Below are 19,182 nucleotides of genomic sequence, written 5' to 3'. Positions count from 1 at the left end.
CTACTTTCATTGGAATCACTGAATGAAGATAATCACATGATAGCATAATCATCGGATAATTCCATCAAGAATCAAACTCCCCTTTTATTATAAAGTCTCTCTCCCTCTTTCTTCAAAATTGCAGCAGAACGGTTCCGTGTCATCCAATGACGACTCCAGTGCTTCTAATCCGCGCTGAATATGAATGAATGATGTTAATGAAGTATTGCGTTACATAAAGCGCACATGAAAGAGCAGTTAATTGCATTTGATGGTGTTGAAGAAAGGGGTGGGGTGGGGGCGCATTCTGACAGAATTCCTAAATGAACCTTTAGGAACGTCCTCATTTTAAGTCTTTGAGGCTAAGTATCATCATTAAAGTCACAGTAAGATATTATTGGTGATGCTAATACCTAAGCTAGCACAACTTGATGTGACCAGGCTGGTCTGATCATATTTTTAGATTGTCATTAGTCCTTTGTTTGTTTGTTTCATTGGTCCTTGATGCAACTGTATACAGTAATGCTAATACCTAAGCTATTGCTAACACAACTTGATTGAGTCCAAGCTGGCGTAATGATATATTTACCTTTTCAAAGTAGCTCGTAGTAGATTTTCAAAGTAATAGTAGGGATTTATTGGTGGTTGTGTTCCAAACCTTGACACACTTGTATAAAATAATGATAATACCTAAGCTAGTGCTAACGTACAAGTTGATATGTGCAGGCTGGTCTATCGACATTTTTCGAATCAAAAAAGTTTGTCCATGTTTTGAGGGAGCTGATATTGGCCTCTTTGGAAGCTATCACAGCCTCCAAATTCTTTTCAAGCACATAAACTGCTACAGGCTACAGACTCTTAATCAAAACACCCTAAATAGAGCTTTCAAAGGTCTTAAAAATGTATTGTTTGCACATGATAAATAGTTTTTTTGCGATTGTAAATAATTGGGATGTGCGGATACCAATACTAGGTATCAGTATCAGGCTGATAACGGCTTTATTTTAAGGTATCGGGTAGTCGTGAATGAAGTTACTCTTGTGCAATCTGCAAGTCTAACTTAATGCAAAGTTTTGAATCCAAAGTTTTGAATGCAAAGTTTTGAATTCATCGATTGGACTTTGCAGATAATTGAAGGTTTGAATCAATACAAATATCCACTTTTAACCTCTGCTTTACTTTTTCTCTGCTGTGCTTGTTATCGCCAAGTGGATATTTAATTATGATCTTAAAGACCCGACAGCTAGCCAGAGTATTTCCAACTTGACATTTTATCCTATTTATCAACACAAATGGGCCGAGCGCTACCTTCTCACTCCTTGGTCCCCTCTTCCCTCCCATCTTTTAAGTCGATGCCAAACTCCTCGCCGCAAACGCGTCCCCACTTGTCGACTCACAATTAAGGCAATTTGGTTTGAATATGTAACGATGTCATTACCATTTCCAGGCTGGAATTAGCGACACGACTGAAAGGTCAGATTGGCGTTTTTCCACTCGGCTGCAGGCTCTCACATGAGATTTGGAGGCAAAAGATGGACAATTAGCGAAGACGCGGCGAGTGGAGCTGCGTCTGGAGTGGCCTCATGCTTCTCGCTGAGTGACATATGAAGTCACCGAGTCACTCTTTGTTCATGTAACCAAGTTTGGGGATGAGATGGCCCCTCCGCTGTCGTTAACTTTAAGAAAGTAGCCCTTCTTCCTCCTCCAATGATGACCGAAACAAGCAGACGTGGTTTTAAATAAACATGAATGTGTTACGTCGCAAGTGGATCTTTCAAGGGAGTGATAAATAGAGAGCTAAAGCGAGATGGGGCCCGATAACACGGAGGCTGATCGTTGGCTAATCTCAAACAGCGTGCTCTAATTAGAAATCGCGTGATACAATTTGGCGGTGGTTGTAATTAGCCGAGATGGGCTGGCTCCTCTCCACGAGTCTTGTTAGAGGAAACACACAGCTGCGTCAGGGAGGGAGGAGGGAGCGCATACACGTGGCACTCCGAAAGGGGCTGCGGAATGACTCGACATGTTGAATTGAGGAAGGGAACATGACAAAAAGTTCAAAACTTTGACACAAGACAGTGAATCGGTAAGTGTTGAATGTCCAGTATTCAATCAAATATGCAATAAGCAGTGTTATTTGAACCCTGCCAGAGTGTTGGGGTGGATGTTGGGTGTAACCTGAATAGCACTACCTTGAGCGTTAAATTGACCACACCCTCATTGCTGGTGAAGGACAAACTTTCCAATTTTCCAGAGCGCTATCGACATTTCAATAGCGATACATCCCGTTGCTGTTGTTGGGGTGGCGTGGCTCAGTGGTAGAGTGGTTGTCTCCTGATCCTGAGAGCGTGGGTTTGATCTCAGGCCAATGTGACAATGTTAAAAGTATCCTTGAGCAAGATACTGAACCCCCAGTTGCTCCTGATGCCGGGTCATCAGTAGTCAAAATGCTTTGAGGGCCTTGTATGGAGGAAAAACGCTACATAAATAAAGTGCCATTTACCAGAGTAATGTGTAGTTTGAGTTAAATTATTAACATTGATACTAGTGCAATACACTGATAAGTGTTTAAACACCAGTTAAGTGTAGTTTGGCAGAATAAAATCTTTAACTGTGACACTAGTGTTGAGTACTTTCAACACTAATCAGTGTTTACCAGTGTAGATTTTTAACACCATGCAGTGTTGGAGTAGCACTGGTTAAGTGTGAAAAAAGTAACACTTTTCAGATTTACACTTACTGGTGTAGACACATATAAACACTTTTCTAGTGTTATATTCATCTCTCTCAGTGTTAATATAACACTGGCGATTTTGCTGCGTACATCTTTTACATTTCAGGCTCCTCCTAAATAACTTTTGCTGTTGCATACCTACAAAGTGGAGGTGCATTTTATATCTTAAAATTGATTTGCGAAAAATTCACCAATGCTGAAAATGTCATTTTTGTACTTAGTACAAAGTATATTCTCTTATATGCCATATTTGGAAGTGCTTGTGTATCAGGCTACTAGCAATATCAGGGAGGCGTTCCTCACTGGTTGGTTTATTGCTGTGAGCACTCTGATCTCACCATATCTATATTTTTTCATTAATTAAATAACATTAAAACAAAAATGCTTTTTAAAAAACGAAAACTAACTGAAACTACATTTTATGTTTACAAAACTAACTAAAACTAACTATAATTATAGCAAAAATGTCCTTCGTTTTAGTCTTTGGTAATTAATTTAACGCATGAGCCTTTGGGGATGATTTTAAATGTGATTTTAAGTACATTTAGTTTGATATTAACCGGAATAAGGGCATTTGAAAGTGTGCCATTCGGAAAAGACAGCATCTAGCAGCAGCCAATAGAAAAGACCTTCAGATGACATCGGTCCTAGCCGACAATTTTGCATGCCTGCTTTTTTATTTAACTTAGCCGAAATGCGACGCTAGATAAGAAAAGTGTTACTTTTTTCACAAAAACTAATACTGGAACTAAAACTAACTAACTAACTAACTAAAACTAAACCAAAACTAAGCATTAAAAAAAAAATACTAGCAGAACCGCAATGAAAACTAATTAAAACTAACTAAATTTAAAAAACAAAGCTCAAAACGAAATCAAAATGAACTAAAATGAAAAATAATAACCCTGCCAGCCACTCTTCTATCAAATGTGCCTTCTGACATCACCGCGACGCCACACGCAAATCGAGCATTTTTCATTCAACAATGAATATCTTCTGTGTGTTGCTAAGTGCAGTGTGAAAAGGCCTTAAACGTTACAACAAATTCCTGACTATTTTTTGTTTGGAATCCTCCTAAATTCTTGCTCTGGCCTCAGTAACCACGCTGTGCCTCCCTTCCAGCTCAACTTGGTATCCAGCGTTACCATGTCCAAGAACCTGCCGTCGGCGTCGCCCCCTAACTTACCGCAAACGCCCACCACGCCCACGGCACCCATCACGCCTATGGCGGCCATGCCCCAGGTCCCCTCGGTGCTGGGCGGCGCCAATGTGCCCAGCATGGGAGCCATGCGCAGACGCCATTCGGACAAATACTCAATGCCTCTGTCGTCGGGTAGGTCCAACTACACAGCACGCTTGTTTCTTTTAGAATTATGCATTTTACACTTGATCGTAAGCTGTTATAACACGACAGTGCAGTTGTATAGCACACACACACACACACACACACACACACACACACACACACACACACACACACACACACACACACAGCCACACAGAGCGAGATGATATAAAAGCAAGCCCATGTTTAATCACTTTATATGTAAATAGACAGGAAACCTACTCTGCGCATAAATATTACACGAGTGTTAATTAAGTTCAAATAATGGCCAAGTAAATACAATATTTATTGCATTAGGACGTTTCTGACGTTTGCATTTTAAATGTTCTGCCTTTGATGTTTGTATTTACTCGCTGTGTTTAACGTGAAGTCGCATCAATTATTCAGCGTCGGGCTAACTAACTGCACGGATCTCATTTTATGGATTTATTAGTGTTTAAGATCTCTCATGAGAGACATTAATTAAAAATGCATTTTGTTAGACATGGAAAATGCTGATTTGATGTGCCCCCCCCTTTCTCTCCCTCTCATTTCCACACCCTCCCCTCAGCCCCTCCTTTTAATTTGATGAAAGCATGAGCTGATGCAATACCTGGAGGAATAAAAATTTACCAATTATTTCAGGTGGTGACACGGTATTTATTTTTCCAGAGATTGCCCCAAACTACGAGTTTTATAAGAACGCAGATGTCAGACCACCGTTTACTTATGCAACTCTCATAAGACAGGTGAGTGGGAAATAAATTGACTTTGCCTGATTAGATTAAAATTAATTGCAGCATGAAGCTTTCCAGTCTCAATCTATGTGTGTGTGTGTGTGTGTGGTGGGCGGGGGGCATAGGTGTTTTTTGTTTTTATTGTATTATGAGTGTTTTAATTGTTTAGCACCTTGAGTTGCAATTTAATGTATGAAAGGTCCTATATAAATAAAGTTTGATTGATTGATTGATGGCACGTCGTTAGTAAAGCATTATTTGATGTCATCTTATTCCAGGCTATCATGGACTCGTCGGACATGCAGTTAACGCTTAATGAAATCTACAGCTGGTTCACGCGCACGTTCGCGTACTTCAGACGCAATGCCGCTACTTGGAAGGTAGGCTTTTTTTTTTTTTAAACCCCCACACCACCACCACCCAAAATATATATATATAAAACAGACTTCCTCCTTTTCCATCCCAATGACAACATCTCTCAGATAGCTTTTTTTCCCTTTCCATTGGGCGCAATTAATTGCAAAAAGCTTGGCGTGGAGAGGGCGCCGACGCACTAATTATACAGCAGCCACTCCATCATCAGCACCTTTTGTTGAGCGAGACACCCACTCCACCCCCTTCCTCCCCTCCCACCTACTCCTCAAGCCGCCGTCCCTCTGCATATCATTGATTAATTAGGAAGAAAGATGGCCGTCAAGCAGGAGTGGAGGTCAAACCTCGTCAGGGTTAAGAATTGGCCTGTCATGGAGGAGGAACTCTTTATTTACTGGCACAATAGGGCCCATTTGTATACTTTATTGCCCTGTCTCCGTGCACAAAGTCGGCAAAAAAAAGTGTCTTTCCATCCCGCATCAGCATGCAGGACGTGGCGTCATGGAGCTAAAGTGAATTCATTTGGATTTGGGATGCAAATGAGCACGTGTGAGGGAGGGACGGCGCTGCGTAATAAGCGCGCGGCACATTTTGCCGTGCTTCCTGACGGACAATAGCGCTGACATCACGGCGTGATTACAACGGCTTCCCGCGCCGGAACCAAGGTCGTCGTCCATTTACATGTGCGCTTTCTCTTTTTGGAAGCATGAGTTTGATGGCCTTTGCTTTGATGAATGGACAGAATTTGTTTAGGAGAAAAGGAATGAAAGGTAGTTTAATATATCTCCCCCCCCCCCCAACACACACATCCCGCTCTTCTTCTTCTCTCATCCAGGAGCTTATTAGTTGGAACTATATAGCATGCATAATAAAACTGCTCATTTGCTCATTAATATTAAAATGATCATATTCAGAGCCATGGGCATTAAGATCAATCAAATCCAGGGATTTTCAGGTCAGATGCGAGATCTGCTTATGAGGTTTTTTTTCCTCCTGAATCCCCTTTTTCTTGGCAAAAGAGAAGAAAAAAAAAACACCAAGCCGAGGGAGATGATAAATATTACAGGCAGGGATATTAAAGCCATGCATATTGTTTGAGTCTGATGTATGTTTTAATTATGGTCATAATATTTTTTGTTGCGCGCCTTGTAATTAATAAAATCACCTCATTGGATTGGTTTAGTCATTAACAATATGGCTTGAATAGTGAAAAGATAAACACACACACACACACACATGGTGACATCTCCTGATGTCGTCTCGCGCTGTCATATTTGACACAGCATGTCCATTAAGAACAAGAGAGGGTTACTGACATCACCATTATCAAGGCCGGCATTACCACTTCTGTCAGCACCATAAGCCATTCGCTATGCTGATTACCTCCTTTTAGCCTACTTACTCTGATTGATATGTACTGTGGGCCGGACTTGTAAGAGCATTCACTTTCACTCATTTCTCTCTCTTTTTTTTTTTATTTATTACTAATTAAATCAATGGAGCGTGAATGTTCAGAATTCTTAATATAAAAAAAACGTCCCCCCCCCCAAAAAAAAATCACTTTTGGGGCTAACACGCTTCCTCGCTGTCTTCCTCTGACCCGCAGAACGCCGTGCGCCACAACCTGAGCCTGCACAAGTGCTTTGTGCGTGTGGAGAACGTGAAAGGCGCCGTGTGGACGGTGGACGAGGTGGAGTACCAGAAACGCCGGTCGCAGAAGATTACGGGGTACGAGCAATGACCGAAAAGAGAAGGAGGGAGGGGCTGGCTTCTCCAGACCTTTAAGACCATGGGGGGGTCACCAACCTTGTGGGAACTATTTATTGGGTGCTGATTAATGTGAAGGGCTTCCAGTTTGACAAACACTTCTGAAACAACACTTTTGTACATGTTTCCATTAATATGTTATACTTATAGCCTAATTTATGATATTTATTTATGTAAATATCTAAATGACAATGACATTATATATAATAATATAATAATATTTATACTGTCAAAAGGGCAATGACAGACATCTCACAGTTGAGATGACACACAAACGCACGCACGCGCGCACACACACACACATTCAGTGCTTCTCAATTGTTTTTTTGTCACACCTGTGCATAGGAATAAAATAAAATATTTCGTACCCACCCCAACTCTCCGCCGTGTCTATGAATAGTATAATTTGTCTATAAAATGGTTGTAAGTGCACCTATGCAGAGGAGCTAATTCTCCTTCTGTACTCTCTGACAGTAAGGGTGCCACTGCCACCTACTGTAGTGGGTGTACAATTACACTTAGCAAAAGTACGGCAATTTTTTTTTCTTTCTGTGGTCTCACGTAGGGCTGCTCGATTATGAAGAAAATATTAATGACAATTAATTTGGTAATAAATGCAATTACAATTAGGACAATAATTTGTTTTTTGGTACAAAACAAGAAAATGTTTAAACATGTAAATATGAAGGTAAATAAATGTCTTTGAAACACTAGTTATGCAATTTCCTTTTGAACCAAACAAGATGTATTAAATAAGTAAATTTGAAATAAAATAAAAAAAGGTGCAAATATACATATTTAAACAACTCAAAATTAGTATTAATAATTTTTAATTTTTTGTTTACGATTTGCTGATTTTGTAATTGTGGAGTGTAATAATTGAAATTGTAATTGAATTTCAATGAATTGCACAGCCCAAGTCTCACGTTATATAGAGATGTTGGTGACCACTGTTTTAGATAAAAGTTTGGGGACACACAAGAACTTCAACCGTCAACCCCTTAACTAATTTGCTCGCTAAAACATCTAAATACGCTCTATTTTAAATGTTTTAAGTGTCCTAAAGACGTATTTATACGTTTTTGAAAATGTTTTTTTTATGCTACAGCATACAGCTTTGATGCAGCCTTTCAAGTACAAAGAACGGTTGAAGAAATGGTAGTTATTACAAAAACGGCCAGCAGGTGGCAGCAGAGCAAACGAGATCAACCAGGACCATGTTGAAAAAAAGCTATTTTACTCACATTTCTAAATAGATTTGTGAATAATGATGAAATTTAGCCATATTTTAAAACTAATTGCTGCAAAAGGGTAACAGATAGAAATATATTTTTTTCCTGATGAAAAACGAGACTCTGATCTTTCTTTTAGAAGGTTCCATGTTTTGATCGCAATAGAACACAATATTCTGTGGGCCTTTCAAAATCAGTCAAAATCCAGTAAAACAGCTGGAAGCGAAGGGGGTTGCTTCAGTGTAAATGGCTGGGAGTGAATAAGTTAATGACAATTTGGTTAGCTAAAACATTCTGTTTATCCAAGTGAGTTGTGTTTGTAAAGGAGTAGAAAACACCACAAACTTCCTCCCAAATCTTGCAGCAATTCTTCCTAAAAATTGTCATTATAAATGCTCCAATACTTTTGACCTCACTAGTATAAACATGACATTCTGATTAATATTACATTTGTGGAATATGAGTTACGAAGCAAAATCCAGCTGTTTTTATCCATCTCAGGGGGCGGCCATTTTGCCACTTGCTGTCGACGACAGATTACATCAATGTTGCTCAGGGCTCAGGCAGCAACCAATCAGAGCTCACATGTTTTCTGAAGCTGTGATTGGTTGTTACAGTGATGTCATCTTCAGTCGACAGCAAGTGGCAAAATGGCCGCCCACTGAGATGGATAAAAACAGCTGGATTTTGCTGCGTAACTCATATTCCACTAACACAATATCAACCAGTATTTAGACTAGTGGGGCTGCATAGAACATATTATTGTCAAAAACTAAATAAATTGGGGGGTTGACTTCCCCTTTTAGCAAAATCTGCTGACTGTCTGCTAAAAGTTTGTCATCATTTTTTTTTTTTTCAAAAAAAGTTTGTCATCATGATTGATCGAGCACTATTTGCCCCTTCTCTCTCCAGAAGCCCGTCACTCGTCAAGAACCTGCCCTCCAGTCTGGGATATGGATCTGCACTAAACGCCAGCCTACAGGTAGGAACTAAACCAGACAGCCACCTCAATAAACAGAGTGGTCAAGTCAGGAAGCCCACCCCTCCACCCCACCACCCGTACTTCCTCCCTCCTGAGAGTGATCGGATCCGTGTGCAAATGCAAGGGCATGCACATTAATATTTATCCAGGCTGTCATAAATGATTTGACTTCATTGTGTATATCTGCTCGCTTCTCATGGCAAAAAAAAACTTTAAAATTTTAATCGGGCCATGTAACTTTAATGCTCGGCAGGCAAAAGTGTCAGAGAGTTTTTATTATTTGGAGGTAAAGTTTTCAAGGGGACGAGGGCATCTGAATGGCAAGTGGAAGTACGTACACTTCCTGCCCCAATCTGCGCATCATTTATTCATTCTTGTTTCCCTTTTCACCTCATCTGATCAATTCAACTCGTTGTGTAATTCAAGGGGAATATTTGGCACATAATTTAGGTTTTTTATTGGCCCGATGAAATTAAACAGCACCCTAGTCAAAAATGAAAATGGTGAAATAATGGATATTCATTTTCTAAATTAAGTTGCAAGATATCAATTTTCTTCTTTTCATCTTAAGAGTTGAATGAAAATGGACATACCATTTTTTCTGATTTATAAATTTGAATTAAAAAATTTTTAAGTTAACTGTTAAAAGATGAGCATTTTCTTAAACTAAAAATTGATGTCGCACTAAAACTGATATATTTTTATTTTATCATTATTTAGTATATGTTGAACCACAGCACTGGTCCCTTTAGTAGCAGGCACATTTAAATAATATCCATAACTGTGCATAAGGTTAAGTGTTTTTTAAAATTATTATTTAATCTAGTACAGTTCAGTTGTATTTAACCTAAAAGTACAAAACATTTGCATTTAATTTTGAGTCATTTAAAATGTGTTTTTTCCATGCACATTTAGGTATAATATTTATTCATTTATTTAATCTTTTAGAATTGTATCATTATTTAAATATAGTTTGTTTGTTAATGTTCAAACCCATATTGTTGTTGTGCATAATGCTGATGAACCCAACATTGGGTAAAAGTAAGTCAGTCTGCTCAAAATTCAGAGCGACTGGATTAGGAAATCAACCCAGCAATTTTGAGTGTTCACATTGAACTGTTTTTCGTGTGTTTCATGAAGTTAAGTGTAATCAGTGACATTGCTGGTCTAACAGTTGTCTGTTGTTTCGTAGGCCGCCCTAGCGGAGACCACCCTGCCTCTACTGGGGACCCCGGGCCTAATAAACAGTGGCTCATTGGGCGGCTGCCACGGCCTCCTGGGCGGCGATCCGTCCGGACTGATGGGCGCAAGTCCGCCGGGCTTGCTGGGCGGCAGCCCGCCGGGCCTGCTGGGCATCAGCCCCTGCGGCATGCTGAGCTGTAGCCCCCCCACCCTTTTGCAGTCGGCCCACGACGACTTCAACGGCTCGCTGGATCACCTGGACACCAACGGGCACGGCAGCCCCGGTTACTCCCCACCAGGACACATGTAGGTTCTGCACACTCGCTCCCACGCTACATTCACGGCGGCCATTTTACACTTGATAAAAAGGGCAAATCGCGTCCGAAACTCCCCATTTTCCACGATCCATAACAGCCGCTGTTGTAGACTGACAGCCATCAAGGAGAGCTCATGCTTTTAATGGTCCAATTATTGTAGAATTTGCACGACGTACGCTCACACTTGGCACATTTTTATGAGTTTGAGAGGCTGTCTGGGAATGTAAGACGTGTTCAACCACCCACCTTGTGTCCTTGTGCCCTTTCTTAGTTTAATTGCCTGATATTTAACCCACGGTACCGTTGCTCTTTTTTTTTACGATGCCATGACCCTGGGGCAAGGTTACATTTATCATTACCCCCCCCCCCCCCCCAATACTCCCCCACCCACAATCAGCTTTCGCATGGGATTCCCACACTTGTGTATTGTCTATAAATGCACTCTAAAAACAGTCGGGTCAAAAATAACCCAAATTGTGTCAACAGCTTTTTGTGTTATTTTTTAACCCAAAAATGACACAACAAAAATCAGGGTTGTTTTATATAAACATTCCCAAATGGGATATTTGTTTGACCCAGCTTTTTTGGGGTCAAATAAATAACCCCAAAAATTTGGTCCGTTCCTTTTTTGATTGGGCTGTTTTTGACACAGTTGTTTTAAGACTCTTAAAAACAGTTAGGTTGAAAATACTGTATCCCAAATTGGGTCAAAAAAGGGACTTACCCAACTTTTTAGGTTATTGCTGTAACCCCCAAAAAAACACACAACAAAACCTTTTTGGCATAAATCCAAACATCACGATACAATATTATCACGATATGAAAGTCACGATACGATAATTATCACGATATTGTGGGGAGGTTGGCGAGTAAAAAATTAGCTCATACTAAAAAAACACACACACAATGTTGTGCTTTTGTACATTACCGCAATGAAAAATATTATAAAAATCTTATACATATTATATATAAAAAATATATAAATATAATATATATATATATATTGAGGCACTTGGTTACTAATGAAAACACACATTGAGTTCCTACACATATGAACTCTGTTCACAAGCATATTACGTTCCCCTTCATCTGACCATGAGCGTGGATTTTAAACATAGAGGGCCAAAACATGCCTTGTGAAAATTCAACTGCATTAAAAACTAGCTTCCATAGGGTGCTAGAACTGAACAAATGAAATTAAATCAATCCAACTTTTTTCACAGATGTTCTGCTTTTAACATCGTGACATGACGATGACAATATATTGTGGCAGTTTTGAAATCGCAATAGCACATTATTGCCATTATCGTTACATACCTATAAACAAGCAACCCAAAAAGTTGTGGTGGTTACTTTTTCCACACTATTTGGGCTACTTTGACCCAGCTGTTCAACCACTCTGAAAACAGTTGGGTTAAAAATATACTAATAAATATATAAATGTGGCCAAAAAGGGCCAACTTTTTGGGTTCTTAATTTACTCCAAAAATGAATGAATAACTCACAAAGAAAAAGTCTGGTTGTTTTCTACAAACCACCCCAAATAGATTATTCGTTTGACCCAACTTTTTGGGTTAAATAAGTAACCCAGAAGTTTTGGTCAGGCCCTTTTTTGGCCCAGATGTTTAAACACTATCAAAACAGTTGGGTTAAAAAAAAATTGCCCAAATTGAGTCTAAAAGGGACCAACCCAACTTCTAGGGTTGCTCGTTTATCCCCAAATTGAATGAACAATCCACAAAACAAATCGGGTCGTTTTGTACAATTGGTTTATTTGAATGAAATATATAACCCAAAAAGTTGTCGGTAACCCAACTTTTTGACCCTTTGTGTTTTTTTGTGTGTTTTTTTTGTTTGTTTGTTTTACCCAACCGTCTTTACACGCTAAAAACAGTTGGATCAAACAACCCAGAAATGTTGGGTTAAATTGGCCCAAGTAGTGGATCTGTCCCTTTTTGACCCAGATTGGGGTTATTTTTTACCCAGCAGTTTTTAGAATATGTTCATGTCTGGCTTCACCACTGTGTGCATTGTAGCATTTTAGCTGCCTATGAATATTCTGCAACAGGAAAAAAACATATTAAAACAAATCCCTCCCTTACTCTCTAATGGCGCTGAGAGCGAGAAACAAAACTTTTATTTTCCGATTGACATGACAGAAGTGTGCTTGTCATGTGCACACACACACACCAATAGATACACACATGGACACACACACAATGCTCATGCAATGTCCATCAGTGCTCACTGGCAGAGTCACATGACATTCTCTTAGCATGTAATGGACAAAAGATGCACTTTGTGAGGGGTGCGCTTGTTTCGTCCCACTAGACGTCCATACATGAATCTGTCCGGGCATGTTTACTACCCCCCACTCTGAAATAGAGTGTTAAGTGGGCCAAATCTGCTGCCATTCCCCACTCCCTCAGGTCATTTAACTTTTAATAACAGAATGGAATTGATGTTTTTTCCTCCTTACTTTTCTCTCGCTCCGACTGCCTCGACACCGACATGAGACGCCGCGTCCCTCCGTATATGCTACCACGAGAACCTCAAAATGGAAGAAATGTGTTTTTCGCCGCCGCCTCTTCCAGGATCTCTTTTAAATAATGGAGTGGTCTGTAGCGCTAAACTAAATAGTACATCACCTCTGAAAGGCCTTTCTCAGGAGAGGACAACCCTGGTCTGACAATTAGACAAACCTCTGCTTCCCCTTTAGCGCCTAAAGGTTCACACTATTGACTCTACCGCGATGCAGTTGGCCCCGGGACATGCCTTGTGTGTGTGTGAGCAATACACTCATATACACCCCAAGGGATTTTGTTAAAGAAGCGCTGCCGCTTAACGTTGGGCAATTTGAGCTGTCAAAATGCTAACTTGAAGGATCATTTTTTTGTGGCCTCTGCTCAAAAAGCCATGCTTGAAGTTCTTCTTGTATAACGGTAAGATATAAACCGCTTCGTAGCATCCACGTGGCTTGCACAATTTACATTGACATATTTTTAAACTCTGAAGATTTACTGGTGCATTGCAACACCGTAATGAGCCTCCCCACAATGACATTTAAAGAAAGCCAAAAAAGAAATGATTAATACATCATATGCACTTTTATTAGTTTTCATGCAAAAGGCATCACAGTAAAGACAGTTTTGACATTAAAAGTGATTTTGAAAAAGAAGGGTATGTCTTTACCGTTATTGATCAAATTATATGTCCAAATATATGTCCAATAAATAAAATTGCTCGTCTTCCTACCCAAATTTGACCAATACGAACCAAATGACTAATTTTTTGCAGTTTTACTGAAGCATACACTCTAAAAACTAGTGGGTCAAAAATAACCCAAATTGGGTCAAAAATGGACTGACCCAACCTTTTGAGCTATTAAACAAATTTGATAAGTAACCCAATTTGTTGGGTTGCTTTGTGGGTTATTTTTAATTTGACCTATCTTTTTGGGTAAATTAAATAGCCCAATTAAACTGGGTCAAAAATTAACCAACCTAACATTGTGGGTTAAATAACTTAAAACGTTGGGTTGGTTCATTTTTTAATAAACTCAAATTAAATTAATAACCCACAAAGCAACCCAATTTTTGGTTAATTTGACCCAACTTTTTGGGTTAATTGAATAACACCGCTGTGACATTTTCAATTCTTTAATAGTTTGAAACAACAAATTGTTCAGCGTCAGAATATTCATTTCCAGTATTTGCTTTTGAATATTTCAAGTCATCTCTACCATTTACAATTATTTATTTTTTTATTAAAAATGTCAATCCACCCCCCTTCGGGCCGTCCTTAGCAGTGATGATGAGAACAGCCCAGGAGAGACACTATGAGACGAGTCCTAATGTACTCCTGCTTGATAACCTACACAACCCCCCCCCCCACCCCCCCCATCTTTCCCACCTCGTATGTTTGAGTCTGAGGGGATTTTTGAGATGCATCGGATGTGTCAGAAATAATTAGGTTTTGTCAGATTTATCATGATGGCACAAACCCCTCTCCCTGACTCAGGCCTCAGATCATGTTCTGCCTTGTTTGTGCGTGACAGCATTATTATTCTTGTTAGGCGACCAACACTCGGCTGTTTGTCGCGCTCGTCCAGCCCCCGCCCCCGCCGCCGCCGCCGCCGCTTATCGAGCCGAGATGTTCGTCCATTTGGAGTTAAAAACATGTATCATGGTGTCCGAGCCAACTGCCAGGGCTGAAGTTGATTAATGGCAGAACCTCGCCGTGTTTTTTTTTTTTTCCTCTTGAGGAGCGACATGCGCAGCCCCTGCATATTAACGAGCGGCTGCGCTTTCTATTAACTAGATAAAAAAGCCTCTCCTCTGCCTTTGCTCCGGGGGGCTTAGGGATGAGAAATTCTCCATTATTTATCATGTGGCCCGTGTTTTTTTCCCTCCCTCTCCTCTCCACTCCACCCTCCCTTTTCATGTATTTCAACCTGGTGTCATCAGTAAACTTTTAAATGCCAAACATGTCTGAGGCATCGCAGCCCATCGGCCGCGTTGTTCGTGTTCTTCCTTGCAGTTGACGCGGGGCATCATGTCAAATTAGCGTCTGGCGAACAACAACACGCTTGCATGCTGGATAATGCATGTCACGGCCTTCCCGTGTTTACCAGAAAGAACAAAAAAGTGACGACAAATGTGGTTGTGTCACAGGCAGCACGTGCACGTCAAGGAGGAGCCTCCCAACATGGACGACGATGACTGTCCCATGTCACTGGTGACGACGGCCAATCACAGTCCAGAGCTGGATGACGACCGCGAGCTGGAGGAAGGGAACTTATCGGAAGACCTCGAGTGATTTTCCTTTTTTATCTCTTAGTTGTTGTTTTTTTTTCCTCCAAGGCCAGACTTGGAAAAGAACCACTCCACAAAGTCCATGCAGACTGCCGCCCACCTCCCTCTCTCTATCTTTGTCTCTTTCTCTCTCTCTCTCACCACTGGGACTATTTATTGAGCATGCATCCGGAAGCTCCAAAGGAACTCTCTGCTGCAGCCCTTTGGGATCGCTAACACTAACATGTCAGGCATGAGATGCCTGTAAAAAGAAAAAAGAAAAAAACGATGGCATGGCCACTACAGTACAAGGATGATGGACTCATGGATTGATGGATAGATATAAGGAGGGAGAACACAAATGAGCAAAATTCCGTCATATTCTGCCAAATAGAGAAAAAAAAGGACCATTTTGTTTGTGAATAAGCCGAGCCACAGTAGTTGTTGATGTCTAGAGATGATTGCTGGTTCAAATCAAGTCTGTTGTGCCACCGCTTGTATGTCGCTGTGATATATTTTCTCTTCGTTTTGTTTTATTCAATCCATTTCACCAACTGTAAATGTCATTCCCTCCATCACAACAAAAGCTGCGGTACCGACAGTTGTTGCAGTCGGAAAAAGGGATACAAATTGAAAAGCCAAGCGCCATGACAACGAAAACATCTTTCCTTTACTTCCACCTTCTGAAAGCTTTGTCTACCTGCAAGCAGTCACAGGCAACAGCTAGAAACCAAAGCCCACGCTAGCTTATTGACAGACGACGCCAAACTCAGCTACTCTGACCAAGAAGAAGCTTTCGTTCCGCAAAAACTACCTTCGACTAACCTCTGGGATTGTTTCCTTTCAAGGCCTCCTCAAAGACGCTCCATGGAGATCTTCTAGCATCGCAGGTTTAAAACCAATTCCAGAGAGGAGCTAAATATCAAAGTGGATCATAACCAAAACAAGAAACAGTTGTGGAGAAGTGCAGAATCATTTTGGGCCCTATTTTCTTGAATGGTGTCGATCCATCATGGTGGACGGCGCAACTGTGTTGGTAATTTTGTGGACCAGCACAGCCTGGGCGGATCTACAGGTTAAATGTCTGCTGCTAAATGTCGTTGGATCAAATTCAGCAAAATCACCAGTGGTTTACCTTGCGCCGTTATTTAGACGTGGTCTAAGCAGGCGTAAATTCCCATCGACTTTCTGCCAGCAAATTGACACGCCCTCACTATGAAAACCTGGATCTGCCGACGTTAGCGCCCCGCCGCAGATGCACTGTCTACGAAAATAGAGCCCATTGTGTTGAACATCATGGTCTTTGTTTTTTAATTGTTGTTTTTTCATTGAATCAAGCTGGTGAATATGTAATGTTCTAAATGGCACTGTCACGTCACGACTGAAACCACGACGAACCAAACATGACAAAAATATCTAGCAAAGCCAAATAGTATTCCAGTGGAAATGGAGGTGGCTTGGTTACCACATGAAGAGCAAATACTACTACTTCTACTTATCGTATTAATAATAATAATAATAATAATAATAATAGCCATGTCAGAAAGGGGAAAGGGAACCTTCTTTAGGTTATGTTTGCTATTGATCTCTTTTCTATCTACTGGATTTGCAGCTGGATGGATGGAGGCGCTTACATTTCGTCCTGTCGAAAGTGTTGTTGCTTTAATAGAAACGCTCATTTGTGTTGTCAGGAAACCAAAGTTACACAAAATTCTGCCTCCGTGTGTTAAAAAAAAAATAAAATCTCATGAGAATATTAGTAGGACTTTGTACAAAATTAAACAACGATTGTGATGAAAATAACAGTCCAACCAAAAATGCTTTTGGTTGTCTCTTACGGCGTTTCGGCCATTTTGTAGAAAATGAGCTTGCTGAGAAAATCCTCCAGTCTGAACATAATGAGTACAATTTTCTTCTAGAATTCTCATGCGCTGATACGTACGTAAACATCAAACCGGAGTTTGCGATCTGCTAGCATTTCGATAAAAATAAAAATAAATGCTGTCAAAGAACCGGCAACGGCAACGTGTCGGCCTGCCACGACCAAAGCGGATTCAAGCTGCAAGCAAGTAACCAACACGTAGCAGCGGGTCCACATGGCGAGAGGCCTGCTAACTTGAGTCAACAGGAGTGACTTTGCTCATAATCTTACCACACCAAATAAAAAGGATGTTATGTCTTTAAGAACCAACAAAAAAGGTTCTCCCACTTGTTCCCAAAAACAACAAAAAAGGCTTTGGGGAAAAAAAAGAAAAGAAAAAGCTTCTACCTCTGCTCATTCCGAAGGACGGCGACAGATCACACAAGAGCTGTTACACTTTCCCCACGTTTACATTCCCCCCAGTGCGTCAAGATACGGAAGATTTGCATTGTAATAGGTTGTCCTCAAACATTTGTAGAGTGCTGATGTATAGATTACCTGTAAGGGAATATTGTGTTTTAAACATGCATGTCAAACAAAAAAAAAAAAGAAGAAGAAGAATGATTTGGTGGACAGAACAAGAGCTAACAATGTCGGAGAGGATGGCCTAGCTATACATATAAGGATGCATAGGAATGCATTACCTCAGAGTTTGGGGAGGGTCAGCCACAGAATGCATATTACCTGTAGATTTGCATGGGTTTTGTATAAATTCAGTGAAAAAAAGAAAAAAAAAGTCTAAAATAGTTGCTTGCACATAATACCAGAAAGACCTCCAGAAGAAGTTGCTCCTCCACTAGATTTTAGGATTGTCTGGATTTTCTGGGGTTCATTTTGTCTGTATTTTGATAACTGTGCATACTTATGTAAAGAAAAGAAAAAAATCGGTGGACCCATACATTGACCTGACTTTTTTCTAAAGAGGACAAAACCAATCTGTGTTTCTTTTACCGTAATTTTTACCGATTCACTCTCATCGCTGGCTCCGAGTAGCAAACCTGCGTTTTTCTGCATCTGCTTTGCATAGCTGTAAGGCTTTAAACCTAATGTGTGTATTTATTGCTCGTACCTCTGTGCATACTTTATGAAGCATTATGTCCGGCAGTTGAGTCATGTATCCTTTCTACTGCTATCCTTCTCTAATAATTGGGACTATGACCCACCTATGTATAAGGTAAATTGGGACAGTAGCGAACATATGTTTGTCATTGGTGAGAAAAAAAAAATGAAATATTTTTTTTTTCCTTTCTTGACGAGATTCAGCTACTTTTTTGATACTTTTCATGACTGTGTACTGTGTCCATATAAAAAGGTTCTCTGACGTTAGAAGGTCATGGTGGAGAATTGTAACGTCATTATTTTCTGTATTTCATGGCATTTCACTGCTGAATAAAATAAAGGACCAAAAGTTGGAATTTAAAAAGCAACCTTGACTACCTCCAGCATCACAGACTGATTCATTTATTGACTTTCTTCTTCCTGCCTCCTCTTGTACATGTTTATCTTTTATTCTGCAAAGGCAGGAAAATATATACATGTTGACGTTCCAGGGGCGGATACTTCAGAGACTTACGGGCCGGGGGGCATTTAAAGATTAATGGACATGTTACAAGTCTTTCCGTTCCGTCTTGTTGCACCTCGAGTCTTGTTCCAAGGATTGAGACAAACTACTTAATTACTAACAGAATTAGGGCAAAGCTGCAAAGAAAGCATAGTTAAGGGACTAGAAATTGTGGTCATGCCAATGCATAAAGTTATATAATGAGGGGGGGGCAACGTTGTTTTTTGTGTTTTCAAGAAAAACATGGTAAATATCGAATATAATTGACATATGATAAAAAT

The 19,182-nt window shown here is 40.2% G+C and overlaps 1 protein-coding gene across 8 annotated transcripts in view; it reads left to right on the top strand.

The window, feature by feature from the left end:
• foxp2 (forkhead box P2) overlaps positions 1-18,773 on the top strand; it is a 124,923-nt gene extending 106,150 nt beyond the window's left edge. For 7 of the 8 annotated variants that reach the window (XM_086059551.1, XM_086059547.1, XM_086059555.1 and 4 more), the window contains 7 exons: positions 3,836-4,046; positions 4,683-4,786; positions 5,053-5,154; positions 6,753-6,874; positions 9,058-9,127; positions 10,320-10,615; positions 15,300-18,773. In XM_086059551.1, the coding sequence (XP_085915677.1) occupies positions 3,836-4,046; positions 4,683-4,786; positions 5,053-5,154; positions 6,753-6,874; positions 9,058-9,127; positions 10,320-10,615; positions 15,300-15,444 (1,050 nt within the window). In that variant the 3' untranslated portion in view covers positions 15,445-18,773. The remainder of the gene's footprint in view (positions 1-3,835; positions 4,047-4,682; positions 4,787-5,052; positions 5,155-6,752; positions 6,875-9,057; positions 9,128-10,319; positions 10,616-15,299) is intronic. The other variant, XM_086059550.1, reaches the window with a different exon arrangement.
• The last annotated feature ends 409 nt before the right edge of the window (positions 18,774-19,182 follow it).

Source organism: Leptonotus elevatus, chromosome 17 (genome assembly GCF_054856555.1).
Source record: "Leptonotus elevatus isolate MCC_2025b chromosome 17, RoL_Lele_1.0, whole genome shotgun sequence".
In the NCBI taxonomy this organism is placed as follows: domain Eukaryota; kingdom Metazoa; phylum Chordata; class Actinopteri; order Syngnathiformes; family Syngnathidae; genus Leptonotus; species Leptonotus elevatus.
Note: the sequence above shows the minus strand (reverse complement) of the source record. Positions and strands in the feature narration are given on the sequence as shown.